This window comes from Gorilla gorilla, chromosome 6, assembly GCF_029281585.2.
Source record: "Gorilla gorilla gorilla isolate KB3781 chromosome 6, NHGRI_mGorGor1-v2.1_pri, whole genome shotgun sequence".
NCBI lineage: Eukaryota > Metazoa > Chordata > Mammalia > Primates > Hominidae > Gorilla > Gorilla gorilla.
In genome coordinates, this window is record NC_073230.2 from 105,809,671 (window position 1) to 105,828,097 (window position 18,427).

The following is an 18,427-nucleotide window of genomic DNA, read 5'->3' on the forward strand; positions in this document are numbered from 1 at the left end:
GTTTACATAAAGCATAAATACCACATTTATTTCCCTGTTTCTTATGCCTATCAAATAATCTATCAAAATCATATGGAGTGATAAAGAAGTTATCTAGTTTTATTTATTTTCTCTACTATGGACATAAAAATCAATATCCCCCTTTAACATAAAATAATGCGTCTTTATGTAAGTTTCTGTTTACTTAACCATTCGTTTACGTAAGAGTCAACAAGGTTTTATTTAATGTGTGGTCAGCCATAAAGTGATTGCAAAAAAAAAAAAAAAAAGAAAGAAAGAAAAAAGAAAAAAGGAAAAAAAAATGACGTAACTAAAATCCAAAGCAAAAGTCGTTCTAAAATTTCACAAAGCAGTTTAATATTTAGCATGATTTTTAATATAATGTATCTGTTAGCAGTTTTATTCAATGTGTTTAATATTGAAAGGTTATTTATAATCAGCATAATTTGGAAAAATATTCTTTTCTTTTTCTTTAATGGAAAATTTTCATTTAACCCATTTTAACCAGTATTTTCACAAGCAATTACATCCTTTTCAGTGGAACTCTGATATTTTTTGAAGCTGTAAGAGATCTTACATTATACTTAATTGAATACGTTTAATTCACAGAGGACAGCAATGGCTTACCAGGAAATTAAATAATTTAATAGTGTTAAAATTCCAACTAGAAACTATAGTTTGTTTCACTGTGATTCAATTGTGTTTTCTTTACAGTTTTAACACATGCTTACCAACCCATCTCTGCTATCTGATGCATCACACATTGTCTAAGTAAATCCTGGTCTCCTTTCATTAAATGAGTTTGATCAGAGTCAAAAAGATGCCTATATATAGTCTCCATTCTAATGACTGAATCTAGCCACCACCACCGCCACCAATTGCTTCTTCCAGCTAACCTTTGCAGAGCTTGATGCTTGGTACTGTTTGTCCCTTTGTGAAACTTTCTGTGGCTTTCATGGCCCTCTACTTTCCTTCTCTTTCTGTCTTTCTGATCATACTTTATGAAATCTACTTTGACTATCTCTATGATTTATCTTTGCAAAGTCCAGATGATTTTCCTTGTTTTGTTTTGAGTTCTGTCTTTGTTCCTCCTATGGGAGCTACATGAACAATTTTTGAATCCACTTATGTACCTCTTGTCCCTCTTTTGAGTGTCAGACCTGCATTTTCAAGTACCTAGTCAGTAGTTCTACTTCAAAGCCTCTCTGTAAATGCAAACTCAATATGTCTGACTCTTTTCCATTTCTCTGTAGAAACAGTTTCTGCTTGTAACTTTCTATTTCACCATCAAGCACCTGTCTCCTGTCTCCCAGTTACTAATCTTCTGAGTGATTTCAGGTCTCTTCTTACCTGTCCTTTGTTCTCCACAATGAAGGTATCACACTTCTGTCTATTAACTCCTGTTCCTCAGGGCACTACCTTACTTACTGCTTTCATGACCTTTTGCCAATTATTTGAGCAATCTAATTACTGGTTAGAATGCCTTCCTTTTCTCCCTTCTCCAGTCTATAGCTGTCAGGTAAATGTTTTCTAGGGTTCAGATAATTGAACTCCATCACTCAGATGTTCCTAACGATTCCCTATTGTGTTTTAAATATATTCCAAACAAGAAGTTTTCAAATATTTTCCTGAATGCAGTACTTTTTTCTTTTATTTTATAAATTTTTCACTTTCTTTTTATTATACTTTTTCTTTCGTTATACAACCTCAATATGTGTATATGTATTTATAAATTTTATGTATGCACTATTTTACTAATATTTACCTTATAAAACATTCACAAACAATAGAGAATAACTCAGTGAAATAAACTAAAATTACCATTGTTATTATATTTATTTAAATGCAGATAGTAAATACAGATACATTTGATCACCTTAAAAGGTGTTTAATAATGATATTTTAGAGAGAGCACTGATTATGTTTTAATATTTTTTAAGATCTTGGTGTACAATTTTATGATACAGTTATTTGAAATCCAGCTTCAAAGTTAAGCTTATTTTGATGCTTTGATGTTCAGTTTTAATGGCTATTCAGAGCAGAAAAAAAAAGATAATTAAAAAGTATATGCTAGAAATGAAAGAAGTAGCTCACAGTTTGTTCTCACTATGTATTGCTACCTTTTTTTTTATAAGTGTGGATTGGAAACCAATTATGAAAAAAAGAATTGGCAATTGCACAAATAAGTGTTAACCTTCCTTAATACCAATCATTTGTGTTTGTTAACTATCAGAAAATGTGGGGATTTTAAAATACTTTTTCAACAAATGATTTTAAAACCCATTGCATTTCTCTGTCTAGAAGGTTTTTAAACAGATTAAAATATTCTGTTTTAAAGTTTGTTAAATAAGCAGACACGATAACTTTTCAAAGTGACATTATTTTGTATAGCATAATCATATGATAATTTCCAAATATTTATCTTCAAAGAGCTGTTTCCACATTATAATTTTCTCAAAGAAACAGGTATTGTTTATTTTGCTTTAAATATATAATACCCAGCATATTGCTGACAACTAGTGTTTATTTTCTTGCTATCTAATAAGTATTGTATTACTGAAAAACCCTTGCAATCCTCTATTTGTAAGAAAGGATCAAATCTTCACATTCTGCAGCTTTTTAACTAATTTTCCATGAGGTAAACAGTAAATATCTGTGTCATGGTCAAAAATAGTGTCATATTCTCTGTCTCAGTACAAAATAAATATTCTTCAAAATATAAAGGTCTTATTAGTATACAGTGTACTATATCAGTAATATCTTGAGGCAGTCTGTCTAATTCTGGCTTAGTTGTAATGAATAAATGTTTTTCACATGTACTGCCATCTCCCTAACCTTATTCTTTAAAATTATAATTCCAATCAGAGAAATTACTTCTCAATTTTTAATATTTTTTATTTAAAAAAATATACATTTTTTGAATTAAACAAATCACTCCACATTGAGGCTATGTCTTCATTGGTACATTTTTCCTTGAGGGTTCACAATAGTAATTCTTTTAACTATTTTATTATTAATTTAAGAGAAACAGGGAATATTATGAACTGAGTATGTAAATAAATCTCCATAGTTGGGTTATATTATTATTAGATCTTTTGCTACATAATTTGTTCTAATAATTTTTTCCCAAACCTTCCACAATTATTTCTTTGTTTCTTCCAACAGCATTTGCTGACAAAGGAATGTAGTTTGATTTGTCACTATATTGATTCCACATATTACTTTAGTAATTTTTTCATGGCCAAAAATAAAAAACATTTCCCCATCTGTCATGTGATTTTTCTTATTGAGAAAGAAAATTCAAAAGAAGATTCCAGATGGTTATTATTGAAATTAGTGAAAACTTATAAAGTATTAGAAAACTTATTTGCTGAAAATTACAGAGGTTTGTGATAGTGTCATAATACCACTGGCTTTGATTCAAAGCACGTTCTATATTTAGGGTAAGGTTTGTTATTAGCAATAATAGATGCAGAAACAGATTTCAAATAGCTCTCCTGATAATGTCAAGCATTTTTTGCTAACTTCAAGTCAGATCTGATTTAATTTGATGATCACTGTTCTCACCTTGTTATGAAAACTGATGAAAAGCTTGTAACAATATGAAAAGTGTCAACTTTCTTGTGAGTGCATGTGTGTATTTCTTACATTACTAGTTTGATCTTTAACAAATGATTTTTTTTGCAGAATTTTTTTCTACTACTTAGCTATTATAGGAAAGCTGGTTTAGTTAAAACTAGGTGATCTATTGTAACTACAAACCATAAATCTGCATAACTGAACAATAAACTTCAACGTAAAGGTGAGCAAGTGAAGTGGTTGCCTCACTGTAACTTCTCTTTATAGTTGGTTGCCTCATTATAACTTCCAGCCTTCTCTCAGGATTCCTCACAGACCATGTGACCAACTGACATGACAAGTAAGATAATAGTATTGTCCATCTATTGGTGAAATATTAGTGCAGTTTAATTTATCCTGTATTTTGGATTTAAAAATACAACTAAAATCCTAGTGTCTTCTCATTGTATTCCACTGAAGCACTTTGCATAGCTTCCAGGGTATGTGCACGCCACAGTGGAGACTCCTGTCTAAATGGCTTAGTTGGCTTTCTCAGCCTTCTGGAATCTGGCTCCAGCACAACTTTCAAGCAACCGCTAACATTCTCCATGGGGAGAAATTAAAGAAAAACAGCCAAATATGCCTTTGTGTGATTCCTGAACAAAGCTTGTGCTTTCTCCTTTCTGAACCTGTTCTCAGTTTTTCTATGTGCACTGATGCTGCACCTTCACATCAACTGTGTCAGAAAAAATCCCACCTGAACCTCCAGACCACTTTGCTAGCATGACTTCCATGAGTCTGCCCTTCTATTCCCTAGTGGTAGTCAGTCTTCCTGATGCAGAATTTTCTGCAATGATTAATTTATTAATTAGTTTTTATTTACAGTCAAAACAATACTCTTAATTTACCTCTTACTATTCTGGCTGCTATGTTAAGTACTTCCTTATACAATTATTGATAAGGTTAATATTATGATAGCTTTAGTAAAGATGGGGGAACTGAATTTCTGTGCCCAAGATCACATAGCTGGAAGGCAGAAGTACTAGAATTATAGTCCAGCTCTGATTACAAAGACTGTGCCCTCACCCACTGCACAAGATGTTTTTTCCTATGACACTTTTAGAATACTGCCTTTTCATTATTATAATTATCCATCTCTCTTAGCAACCCTCACTGCTATACCAAACACTTGGTATAATATTTTACTCTATTTATATGTGTGTATTATTTAATCATTCATCTAGCTGTCATTTGTGTCATTCATATTATTATAGTACATTGTTTACATTTCTTTGTTGCCACATCATTTTATCACTTCATTCATTCCTATCTTTCAAAATGTTTGTTGAATAGCATTAAAATTAATCCTGAAGTATAACAATTTGAAAATTACATACACATTTTTAAATTTTTAGTTTAATATTTTAAAAGTCATATTGCTATAGAATTTTATCTTTTTACTTATATACACAAACAATACTGTTTAAATCTTTATTTGATATAGTACACTAAAATACTCTCCTCATAGAAACCAAACTTGGAACATTCTTTAGCAGGTACTTTTATTTCTGGTTAAAATGATCTGAGGGTTAGTATTCAAGTTACATGTAGCCAATAAGTGGCTGCCTAATCAGAAAGGATGAAAAATAATAATGTTTTCTGTAGTGAGGAGGACTCCCATATTATAGTGCTTAGATGAGAGCATCCGATCTTTCACTCCAGGTCCAGTGAATTTTATTGGCTTAATTTTGTTTGGAGTGTTTCAAACACTCAAATCAGTAATCTGCATTAATGTAAACTTTATGTAAATTATTGAAGATTTGTATTCATTGTTTAATTTTAGCCCGTCAAAATAAATGGAAAATTAAACAAAAACTTAACACTGCATCCTTTCTTTGCACAGTTTTATATGTCATCTAGAATTCAGTTCTTTAACAATATTCAAAAAAAATTCTGTTTGCCTTCAATATGGAAGGCTTTTGTGAAAAGAGCAAAACCAAATTTGGCTGTGCAGATATGTCTTGGCACATTCTCCACTACTAAGTGAAGGCCTCAAGATACACCACCATGGGAAGAGATCCAAATGGGGCTCCGATCGTCACTGCCTCTCACTGACCAGTCTGCAGCTCAATAAATGGCAGGGGGTTATTGGAAGGGAAAGGAAAAAAAGCCTGAAGAGTAAACACTTTGCCAGCTTGCCACCTTATAATATGCAAAAGTTATTTAGGGGAAAAAAATCATTGCAGCATCACCACCATAGGTAAACAATGATGAAATCCTGTGAGGAGTGTGGAGGGAGGAGACCAGGCAGTGAGTGAGAGGAGGAATAAGTGGGTAAGACGTGGTGCTGAGTGAAGAAGAAAAGCATGAACACAAGGAAAAGGCACATAAGGGAGATTGCAGGGCTGGTATTTTGATATTTGTGTGTATTAATCTTCTGTCTAATGTCACTTAATTTCCCTTGTTACATTATATAAGTCTGGTCCTAATCTGTTTTGTATAATATCAGTAGAACCTTCAGAATCCATTATATAAAGCCATAACTTTTTAAATGGTCCTCTGAATTGTTACATATAACCATGGTCACATTTCTTTCATATATGCATATTTTATGACATTGTTACATATTTTAATATATGTAGACACAAAATAAAGAATACACATGGCCAGGCACGGTGGCTCACGCCTGTAATCCCAGGATTTTGGGAAGCCGAGGTGGGCAGATCACGAGGTCAGGAGTTCGAGATCAGCCTAACCAACATGGTGAAACCCGTCTCTACTAAAAATACAAAAATTAGCCAGGCGTGGTGGCACATGCCTGTAATCCCAGCTACTCAGGAGGCTGAGGCAGGAGAATGACTTGAACCCAGGAGGCGGAGGTGGCAGTGAGCCAAGATCGAGCCACTGCACTTCAGCCTGGGTGACAGAGCGTGACTCCATCTCAAAAAAAATAGTAAGAAGAAAAATAAGAATACACATGACATTATCAAAGTTTGATTGTGAAAGATCATTTTCTTGACCTTTTATTCACAAGGAGCTTAAGTACCCCACCCCCATCATGATGGTGTTTACTGTAATTCAGTAAAGGGAGGATGGGGCTAGGGTTAAAAAAAGATAAACAAGGAAGGACATAGAAATTATATTGAATTCCAAAAAATGTGCTCTGGCATTTTCTGGGATGTAATGAAATGGAAATGTCTCTCCACTATAACCATCCAGAAAGCATTTATTAGAAGGCAGCTTCACCATTGCTTGCCACTTCAATATGAGAAAGGAGCTGAAATGAGTTAAGTGCTCATCAACCGTCCTGCTGTAGTCTCAGAACTGCAGATAAGAAATTCTTTACTGGAAAGACATTCAAATTGGTACAGTATAGTTAATTCTAGGTGCACACTGAAGAGTAGGCATTAGTTTTTGCACTAAAGTTGTTAAGAATATATTACACTGTCTTTTTTAATTGAGTAACATTGTAAATTCAGCAAAATCATTTTACCCTGTTATATGCCCAGGATAGATCATTGACCATGCATAATAAAGGTATATATTTAGATGAAAATGAATGTAAAATGAGCATCAAGCCAACAATATTTATATTTGATAACTCTAACTAGAAAAAGGAGAAGAAAAGAAGGAGGGAGGGAAGGATGGGGAGAGGGAGGGAGGAAAGGAAGGAAGGAAGGAGGAAGGAAGGAAGAAGGGAGGAAGGAAGGAATAAGGAAGGAAGGATGAAGGAAGGAAGAAGGAAGGAGGAAGGAAGGAAGGAAGGAAGGAGTATGTTTGTTGTGCAACCTTACATCTGTTTACTTGGGCCATAGTTAGATCAGAAGAGCTCATGCCAACACACACTGAAAATATTGAGACAGTACAAGATACAGACTTAGTGGAATTAAGGTGGCCTCACAGGCTAGAATGAGCTATAGCATGCTCTTAGGCAGCTGTTCCCCTAACCCCTCCTTTCTGTAGGCTGTGAGACTATTGTGACACTCTCCTTTAAACAGGACAACTAACTGAATCAGTTTTATTTTGCTCATATATATTTTTAATTAGCAAAAAAGTCTTTATGCAACAAGTCTCTATATTTAATGTTTATTTAAGGCCTCTCTGATTCTTGAATCTAAATTGTTGTCATGGCATCGTCATAGCCCAAGAAAGGCAACAAGTTCAAGGTTGTGGTGTGTTGCTAAGGGTCCCAGATCTCTGGAAAGCCCATGCTTCCGCTCACAAAAAATATTTATTGTTTAAGGAAGCTGCTTTCCAAGATAAAACAAGATTTCAAAATCAGAAGGTATTTGTAGGTGACATTAGTGAAACACCTTTGAGATGAGATGCTGAAGATAAATGTGATTAACAACTCTATAGAAATAACAGCTGGATATTTCTCTTTAACTGAACTGATGAGTCAGACCAATTATTGTATAACTTTTTCAAAGTACATAATTTCTAAACATTCATTCCAAGTGATGTAGAGTAATGATATTAACAATAATACCAAGTATATATAGCGTTTCATAACTTTCAAAATGTCTCTTAAAAGCAGTGCCTTGTTTGAATCATTTGACAAGAATGATAACAAAATTATTTGTGGTACATGGCATATATGTTATTATGACATGTTACTTGCTTTTTTTTGTTTAGTAAATTCTCCAACATCCCTTACAACTTGCAGCCAGGCACAAAGCCCGTTGTCTGATACTTTCTTGAACTTTACCTGACCTCATAATCCAAAAGTATAAATTATGTTAATAGAAAATTTATCTTTAAATATCTTCATCACAATTTATAAACTTTATCCTAAAGCAAATTTATTGAGAAAAGTAATCATATTTTTGAGGGAAAATGACATTGAAATGTGAAAAGGTAGAGTATTTATGAAAGAAGATCAAATATCATTGAGAACTGACATTTAATGAAATTTGGTTTAAATGGAAACTAACCTTATCAACACATATCAACAATATTTTTCTCAAACTTTAAAAAATACTGAGATATGGTTGAAAAAATTTTCCAAAATTATTTTTCAGTTCCTAATAGTTATTTGGTAGTAATGGAGAGGCCATGTTTTTAGTTTAACCATGTTAAGTTTTCCTGTATCTTTATCTCCCTGCTTAGGAAAAGGAAGATGACAAATCAGACACCTCAAGTTCTCAGCAGCCTAAAAGCCCCCAAGGTCTGAGCGACACGGGATATTCTTCTGATGGAATATCAAGCTCACTTGGTGAAATTCCAAGTCTTATTCCAACTGATGAAAAGGATATTCTCAAGGGACTCAAAAAGGACACTTTTTCACAAGAAAGCAGCCCTTCCAGCCCCTCAGATTTGGCTAAGTTAGAAAGTACAGTCCTATCTATTTTGGAAGCTCAAGCAAGTACACTTGCTGATGAAAAGTCAGAAAAGAAAACACAACCCCATGAAGTTTCTCCTGAACAGCCTAAAGATCAAGAGAAAACTCAGAGTTTATCTGAAACCTTGGAAATTACTATTTCAGAAGAGGAGATTAAAGAGAGTCAAGAAGAAAGGAAAGACACTTTTAAAAAAGATAGCCAACAAGATATTCCTTCCAACAAGGACCATAAAGAGAAGTCTGAGTTTGTTGATGACATAACTACTAGAAGAGAGCCTTATGATTCAGTTGAAGAGAGCAGTGAAAGTGAAAACTCACCTGTTCCACAAAGAAAACGAAGAACTAGTGTTGGCTCATCAAGCAGTGATGAGTATAAACAGGAAGACAGCCAAGGATCAGGGGAAGAGGAGGACTTCATTCGAAAACAAATCATAGAAATGAGTGCTGATGAAGATGCTTCAGGTTCTGAAGATGATGAGTTCATCAGAAACCAGCTCAAAGAGATTAGTAGCAGTACTGAGAGCCAGAAGAAGGAAGAAACAAAGGGAAAAGGCAAAATAACAGCAGGGAAACACAGACGACTGACTCGAAAAAGTAGCACAAGCATTGATGAAGATGCAGGAAGACGTCACTCATGGCATGATGAAGACGATGAAGCATTTGATGAAAGTCCTGAACTTAAATACAGAGAAACTAAAAGTCAGGAAAGTGAAGAACTTGTAGTTGCTGGAGGAGGAGGGCTACGCCGATTTAAAACAATTGAGCTCAACAGTACAATAGCAGATAAATATTCTGCAGAGTCATCACAGAAAAAAACAAGTTTGTATTTTGATGAAGAGCCAGAATTGGAAATGGAAAGCCTGACAGACTCACCTGAAGATAGGTCAAGGGGAGAGGGATCTTCGAGTCTGCATGCTTCCAGCTTCACTCCTGGTACATCCCCTACATCAGTATCATCACTTGATGAGGACAGTGACAGTAGCCCGAGTCACAAAAAAGGAGAGAGCAAACAGCAACGCAAAGCTCGGCACAGACCACATGGCCCTCTTTTGCCTACTATTGAAGATTCTTCAGAGGAAGAAGAATTGAGAGAGGAAGAAGAGTTACTAAAGGAGCAAGAAAAGCAGAGGGAAATAGAACAGCAACAAAGAAAGAGTTCTAGTAAAAAATCAAAGAAAGACAAAGATGAACTTCGAGCTCAGAGAAGAAGGGAAAGGCCAAAGACACCACCTAGTAATCTCTCTCCCATTGAAGATGCATCTCCGACAGAAGAGTTACGTCAGGCTGCAGAAATGGAGGAGCTCCATAGATCTTCTTGTTCTGAATATTCACCTAGCATAGAGTCAGACCCAGAAGGTTTTGAAATAAGCCCGGAAAAAATAATAGAAGTACAAAAAGTTTATAAATTGCCCACAGCTGTTTCATTATACTCACCAACAGATGAGCAATCTATTATGCAGAAAGAAGGTAGCCAAAAGGCGCTAAAAAGTGCTGAGGAGATGTATGAAGAAATGATGCATAAAACACACAAATACAAAGCTTTTCCAGCTGCAAATGAACGAGATGAAGTGTTTGAAAAAGAGCCTTTGTATGGTGGGATGCTAATAGAGGATTATATTTATGAATCTTTAGTAGAAGATACTTACAATGGATCAGTAGATGGCAGTCTGCTAACAAGGCAAGAAGAAGAAAATGGATTTATGCAGCAGAAAGGAAGAGAGCAAAATATAAGACTTTCAGAACAGATTTATGAAGATCCTATGCAGAAAATTACAGACCTCCAGAAAGAGTTTTATGAGTTAGAAAGCTTACATTCTGTTGTGCCTCAGGAAGATATTGTTTCAAGCTCTTTTATCATCCCAGAAAGCCATGAGATAGTGGACCTGGGTACTATGGTAACTTCTACAGAAGAAGAAAGGAAACTACTAGATGCTGATGCTGCCTATGAAGAACTTATGAAGAGGCAACAGATGCAGTTAACACCTGGATCTAGCCCAACCCAGGCCCCCATTGGTGAGGATATGACAGAGTCCACCATGGACTTTGACAGAATGCCAGATGCCTCTTTGACATCAAGTGTTCTCTCAGGAGCGTCTCTTACAGATTCGACCAGCAGTGCAACACTCTCTATCCCAGATGTTAAAATAACCCAACATTTTTCAACAGAAGAAATTGAGGATGAATATGTAACCGATTATACAAGAGAAATTCAAGAGATAATTGCCCATGAATCGCTGATTTTGACCTACTCGGAGCCTTCAGAAAGTGCTACATCTGTCCCACCCTCTGACACACCTTCTCTCACATCATCTGTTTCTTCGGTCTGTACCACAGATAGCTCTTCACCCATTACTACCCTGGATAGCATAACCACAGTTTATACAGAGCCAGTGGACATGATAACTAAATTTGAAGATTCTGAGGAAATTTCTTCATCAACTTATTTTCCAGGCAGCATTATAGACTATCCAGAAGAAATAAGTGTATCTTTAGATCGGACTGCCACACCAGATGGTAGAGCTAGTGCTGATCATATTGTTATTTCCTTATCTGATATGGCATCTTCTATCATAGAATCTGTAGTACCTAAACCTGAAGGGCCAGTTGCTGACACTATTTCTACTGACTTACCTATATCTGAAAAGGACCCAGTGAAGAAAGCCAAGAAGGAAACTGGGAATGGAATCATTCTGGAAGTTTTGGAAGCTTACAGAGATAAAAAGGAGTTGGAGGCCGAACGAACAAAAAGTAGCTTATCTGAAACCGTGTTTGATCACCCACCTTCTTCTGTAATAGCCCTTCCAATGAAAGAGCAGCTTTCAACTACATACTTTACATCTGGAGAGACCTATGGTCAGGAAAAACCTGCATCTCAGTTACCATCTGGCAGTCCTTCTGTTTCCTCTCTTCCAGCTAAACCTCGCCCATTCTTTAGAAGTTCTTCTTTGGACATATCAGCTCAACCTCCTCCCCCTCCTCCCCCTCCCCCTCCTCCTCCTCCTCCACCACCACCCCCTCCTCCCCCACCACTTCCTCCACCAACTTCACCTAAACCAACTATTCTTCCTAAAAAAAAGTTAACAGTTGCAGCTCCAGTGACTACAGCTACACCTCTGTTTGATGCTGTTACTACTGTAGAGACCACAGCTGTTCTGAGAAGTAATGGATTACCTGTTACAAGAATATGTACCACTGCACCTCCTCCTGTTCCTCCTAAGCCATCTTCAATTCCATCTGGACTTGTATTTACCCACAGGCCTGAGCCAAGCAAACCTCCAATCGCCCCCAAACCAGTGATTCCTCAGCTTCCAACAACTACACAAAAACCAACAGATATACACCCCAAACCAACAGGCCTATCTTTAACTTCAAGTATGACCTTAAATTTAGTGACTTCAGCAGATTATAAATTGCCTTCCCCTACCTCCCCACTTTCCCCACACTCCAACAAGTCCTCACCAAGATTTTCCAAATCCCTCACAGAAACTTACGTAGTTATTACATTGCCATCTGAACCTGGGACTCCAACAGATTCTTCTGCTAGTCAAGCAATTACCAGTTGGCCCTTGGGATCACCCTCCAAAGATCTGGTTTCTGTTGAACCTGTGTTTTCTGTAGTTCCTCCTGTGACAGCTGTAGAAATTCCAGTTTCTTCAGAACAGACCTTCTACATCTCTGGAGCTTTACAGACATTTTCTGCTACCCCTGTCACAGCACCCTCTTCATTTCAAGCAGCTCCCACATCAGTTACACAGTTTCTCACTACTGAAGTTTCCAAGACTGAGGTTTCAGCAACCAGAAGTACAGCTCCTAGTGTTGATCTCAGCAGCATTTCCATAACAATTCCTCCAGAGCCTCTTGCTCTAGATAACATACATTTAGAGAAGCCTCAGTATAAAGAAGATGGAAAATTGGAACTTGTTGGTGATATAATTGATTTGCGTACAGTACCAAAGGTAGAAGTTAAAACAACTGATAAATGTATTGATCTTTCTGCTTCTACAATGGATGTGAAAAGGCAGATCACAGCAAATGAAGTTTATGGGAAACAAATTAGTGCTGTCCAACCCTCTATTATAAATCTTAGTGTGACATCATCAATAGTGACTCCTGTATCTCTGGCCACTGAGACAGTGACCTTTGTCACATGCACAGCTAGTGCAAGTTACACTACAGGCACAGAAAGCCTAGTGGGTGCAGAACATGCAATGACAACACCACTCCAACTTACAACATCAAAGCATGCTGAGCCCCCATACAGGGTACCAAGTGACCAGGTCTTTCCTATAGCTAGGGAAGAAGCACCAATAAACTTATCTCTAGGTACTCCAGCACATGCAGTGACATTGGCTATTACAAAACCTGTCACTGTGCCTCCTGTTGGTGTCACAAATGGATGGACTGATAGCACCGTATCCCAGGGGATCACTGATGGGGAAGTAGTGGATCTCAGTACAACCAAGTCTCACAGAACAGTCGTAACAATGGATGAGTCTACTTCAAGTGTGATGACCAAAATAATAGAAGATGATGAAAAACCCGTTGATTTAACCGCAGGGAGAAGAGCTGTGTGCTGTGATGTGGTTTATAAATTACCATTTGGAAGGAGCTGCACAGCACAGCAGCCTGCAACTACTCTTCCTGAGGATCGTTTTGGTTATAGGGATGACCACTATCAGTATGATCGATCAGGGCCATATGGTTATAGAGGGATTGGGGGAATGAAGCCTTCCATGTCTGACACAAATTTAGCAGAAGCTGGACATTTTTTCTATAAAAGTAAGAATGCTTTTGATTATTCTGAAGGAACTGACACAGCAGTAGATCTGACTTCAGGGAGAGTTACTACAGGTCAGTATGATGTGGCAGCAGACCTTTCCTTGAAATATCATTATGGTGTTCCTCATCTCATTTCAGGATGAAAATGTGGCTTCTTTTCCAGTTTTGTTACTTTTTCTCTTTTTTTGGATGTTATAGCAGCATATTTTGGAGTACATGTGCGCTTTTGTTCCTTCATTTTAAAAAAAATTTGTTCTGCTCAAAATCACCTGCATGCGCCTGCATGTTCAACATTGCTTTCATTCCGCATCTAATTAGGTTACCCTGTGGATTTGCATGCAGTCTCATTCATTATGTTCATCAAGATGAGAGGGTTTTCAAACTCAAAAAGCATCATTCATTCTGGGAACTGGACTATAACTCTGCCCTGTATTTCAGGTGAGGTAATGGATTATTCAAGCAAGACTACAGGTCCATATCCAGAAACACGACAAGTCATTTCAGGAGTTGGGATTAGTACCCCACAGTATTCCACAGCAAGAATGACACCACCACCAGGACCCCAGTATTGTGTGGGGAGTGTTTTGAGGTCATCTAATGGTGTTGTCTATTCTTCAGTAGCAACTCCAACACCCTCTACATTTGCTATCACCACACAACCTGGCTCCATTTTCAGCACCACAGTGAGGGATTTGTCTGGTATTCATACGGCTGATGCAGTGACTTCATTACCTGCCATGCACCATAGCCAGCCAATGCCTAGATCATATTTTATAACAACAGGTGCATCTGAAACGGACATTGCAGTAACTGGTATTGATATCAGTGCCAGTTTGCAAACTATTACTATGGAGTCTCTTACTGCTGAGACGATAGACTCTGTTCCCACTTTAACCACAGCATCCGAAGTGTTTCCTGAAGTGGTGGGAGATGAAAGTGCTCTTTTAATTGTCCCTGAAGAAGATAAACAACAGCAGCAGCTAGACTTGGAGCGTGAGCTCCTGGAACTGGAGAAAATTAAGCAACAGCGCTTTGCTGAGGAATTGGAGTGGGAACGTCAGGAAATTCAAAGGTTCCGAGAACAAGAAAAGATCATGGTTCAGAAAAAGTTGGAGGAGCTGCAGTCTATGAAGCAACACCTTCTCTATCAGCAAGAAGAAGAGCGGCAAGCCCAGTTCATGATGAGACAGGAGACGTTAGCTCAGCAACAGTTACAGCTTGAGCAGATCCAACAGCTGCAACAACAGCTTCACCAGCAGCTGGAGGAGCAAAAGATTCGGCAGATCTACCAGTATAACTATGACCCTTCTGGAACTGCTTCTCCACAAACCACTACAGAGCAGGCAATTTTGGAAGGTCAGTATGCTGCTCCGGAAGGCAGTCAATTTTGGGCAACTGAAGATGCAACCACCACAGCTTCAGCTGTTGTGGCAATTGAAATACCACAAAGCCAAGGATGGTACACCGTTCAGTCTGATGGTGTTACTCAGTACATTGCCCCACCTGGTATCCTGAGCACTGTTTCAGAAATACCTCTAACAGATGTTGTTGTAAAAGAGGAAAAACAACCCAAAAAGAGAAGTTCTGGAGCTAAAGTCCGAGGACAGTATGATGACATGGGAGAAAATATGACAGATGATCCCCGAAGTTTTAAAAAGATAGTGGACAGTGGTGTACAAACGGATGACGAAGATGCCACAGATCGGAGCTATGTGAGTAGGAGAAGGAGAACTAAAAAGAGTGTGGATACAAGCGTCCAAACTGATGATGAAGATCAGGATGAGTGGGATATGCCTACTAGATCAAGGAGGAAAGCTCGTGTAGGGAAATATGGTGACAGCATGACAGAGGCTGACAAGACCAAACCCCTTTCCAAAGTCTCCAGCATAGCAGTTCAAACGGTAGCAGAGATATCTGTGCAAACTGAACCAGTTGGAACCATAAGAGCACCCTCCATTCGGGCACGAGTGGATGCCAAGGTAGAAATAATTAAACACATTTCAGCACCTGAAAAGACTTACAAAGGGGGCAGTTTAGGATGTCAAACAGAAGCAGATTCAGACACACAAAGTCCTCAATATCTGAGTGCCACATCTCCACCCAAAGACAAGAAACGCCCAACACCTTTAGAGATTGGTTATTCATCTCACCTCCGGGCAGATTCCACAGTACAGCTGGCTCCTTCCCCACCCAAATCCCCCAAAGTCCTTTACTCACCCATCTCACCACTTTCACCAGGCAAAGCCTTAGAATCAGCCTTTGTACCTTATGAAAAACCCCTCCCTGATGATATAAGTCCACAGAAAGTACTGCATCCAGATATGGCTAAAGTTCCCCCAGCAAGTCCTAAGACAGCCAAGATGATGCAGCGTTCTATGTCTGACCCCAAGCCTCTGAGTCCAACAGCAGACGAAAGTTCCAGGGCTCCTTTTCAGTATACCGAGGGCTATACGGTAAGAGTGATTCTTTTCAGTTGGAAGGCAATGGATGAGTTATTAATCATGTGTTTTTAGACTTTTAATAGGCAATCAGGCTCCTGGTACCTTAGAAACCTAATACTAGATTAGGGTGAAGATTATTGCCTTAGAAATTTACACTATATATGTGTATATGTGTGTGTGCGTGTGTGTGTGCACGCGTGTGTGTGTGCACTTGCATGTGTGTGTGTGCGTGTGTGTAGAAAACCATACATTCACTTAAAAATACCAAAGAAAGAAAACACATTATGTGAAGCAAAATGAATTTATTATTTTAAGACAATGAAATTGAAAGTCTTATTCTTATATCGAAATCTCCCAAACATCAACTGTAGCTGTGATTTCAGTAAACATAATTAATATTCATTTTCAGGCATGATAGGAAACGTTAAACAGATAATGCAAAAGGTGACTATGAATTTAGACCATGGATATTTAGTGGGAAGGCCCTTAGAAATTATCTGGTCAGTATCCTCTTCCTCCAGCCAGAATGTTTTCATTAAAAGGCTTGGAACACTTACTGGTCAAAAGAGAACATTTCTGAGGCAGGCAGATAAAAGTGTAATATAATCATCATAGTCCATCCATGCTTATTTTATTTCTGGCAACTTTATTAATCTAAACTCAGGTAAACCTTAGTCCTAGTGCTCACAGAAGCAAAAATAATTTTTCATGTTTCTTTGAATAATATAAATTAATTATTTTCAAATATATAGGTATGCTTCAAGGGGAGAAGAACATATACAGGTGTATCTGTGAAGATCTCTATAACAGAGAATAAGAAATGTGGATAATCAGCTATAAAGCAGATATTTCCTACTTAAGAAAATCTAATATACGTAACTATTCAGAAAGTGATTGATAGATATAATAGCTCAATTTAGAACAAGACTTCTGTTCAAATTAGAAGTTCCCCTAATGCATGATTACGGAGCTCTAGGTTTTGAACCCTGAAGTTTCTAAGTAGGTTTTTCTGAGATGGTGTTACATTTCCATTGACCCATATGTGTTAAACACTGGCTGTGGGCTGAAAAATATGTCATGATATATGACTATAAGTCTACTTGTAGGTATATAGACATCAATGGTCATAATAGTAAATTATAAATTTATTTGTGTTTTCTAGTTTTCTAGTAGAATTGCATTATTACGGGTTTTTTTTCTCAAAATAGTATAACCTAAAACTAAAACTGTCTTCATGTCAAGGAGAGAGGTAATAGCTGTAGAATCAGGAAACCTCTGTTGTATTGAGATTTCATCCAGTATACAGAGAATTATTTTATGCATAGTGTTGTTTCTAGAATTTCATCTATTAATATAGTTGAAAAGTGATTTTTAAGTTAGTTATATAATGTGTAGGTATATATTTTTATAGGTTTGGCCTAGAAATTCACTTAAAGAGTTATGTGAACAACTTTGAAATATGATTTTTGGCAGTATTTTCAAAGTAATAGTGAAGACTTCTGTTATTAGAAAGAACAGGCTTTCCAGGTGGAATATTGACTATTTACATAATATGTATTCCTGTACCCTTAATTCAAATGAGCTCAGCTAAAAAAGAGTCTCAAGTTATCAATATTTTTTTCCTCACAAAGTATTCACTTTGGATTTGGAAATGTATCCACTTGGAAATTGATACAATGGGTTGTAAAGGTTGTATTACTGATTGTGTCAGAAATATTGATAAGCTAATCATAAAGGAAGTTGAGTAGAATTACCAAATAATACCCAGAATCTGAAAAACCCTAGGCGTTTTGAGCCTCAAAGCACAATTCATTGGTTCTTTTTTCCAGTTGGTCAAGTTAAATGCATACTTTAATATGGAATAGTTGTATACAGATTCAAAGGTATTGTCTTATTACATGCACAGGTAGATCATTTTATACACAGGCAGTGTTGTTAACACTCTAGAGACTATGAGTCTAAGATGTGAATTTTATAATTTCTAGGCAAATGTCTAGACATACTTTGAGTCTATTTTAAAGTAAATAAATTAATTTCTTAATTATGAGTGTGAATTACTAAGTATTAACTATACTAAAAAAAATTTTCTTAGGGATATTCATAGTGATGTGAATTTAAGAAGGCTAGCTCAGTAGTTTACAGGTTGTTAATTTTCACAGACCAGTAAGATTTAAAAAACTTACACCACTCAGTAGGCACTGAAACAACACAGTGACACACATAATACAGTGTAAAAGATAAGTTTTATACTCTGTCAGATTCTGAATCAATCTGTCCTCCTCCTGAAAGTGTCAGGAGAGATTGCAAA

General features: G+C 36.9%; 1 protein-coding gene across 6 annotated transcripts in view; it reads left to right on the forward strand.

Annotated features, from left to right (window-relative positions):
• Window positions 1–18,427, forward strand: part of PCLO (piccolo presynaptic cytomatrix protein) — a 403,311-nt gene that overhangs the window by 191,672 nt on the left and 193,212 nt on the right. For 4 of the 6 annotated variants that reach the window (XM_055347826.2, XM_019031537.4, XM_055347822.2 and 1 more), the window contains exons 5-6: window positions 8,668–13,750; window positions 14,117–16,131. In XM_055347826.2, coding sequence (XP_055203801.1) covers window positions 8,668–13,750; window positions 14,117–16,131 — 7,098 coding nt within the window. The remainder of the gene's footprint in view (window positions 1–8,667; window positions 13,751–14,116; window positions 16,132–18,427) is intronic. The other 2 variants (XM_055347824.2, XM_055347825.2) reach the window with 2 other exon arrangements.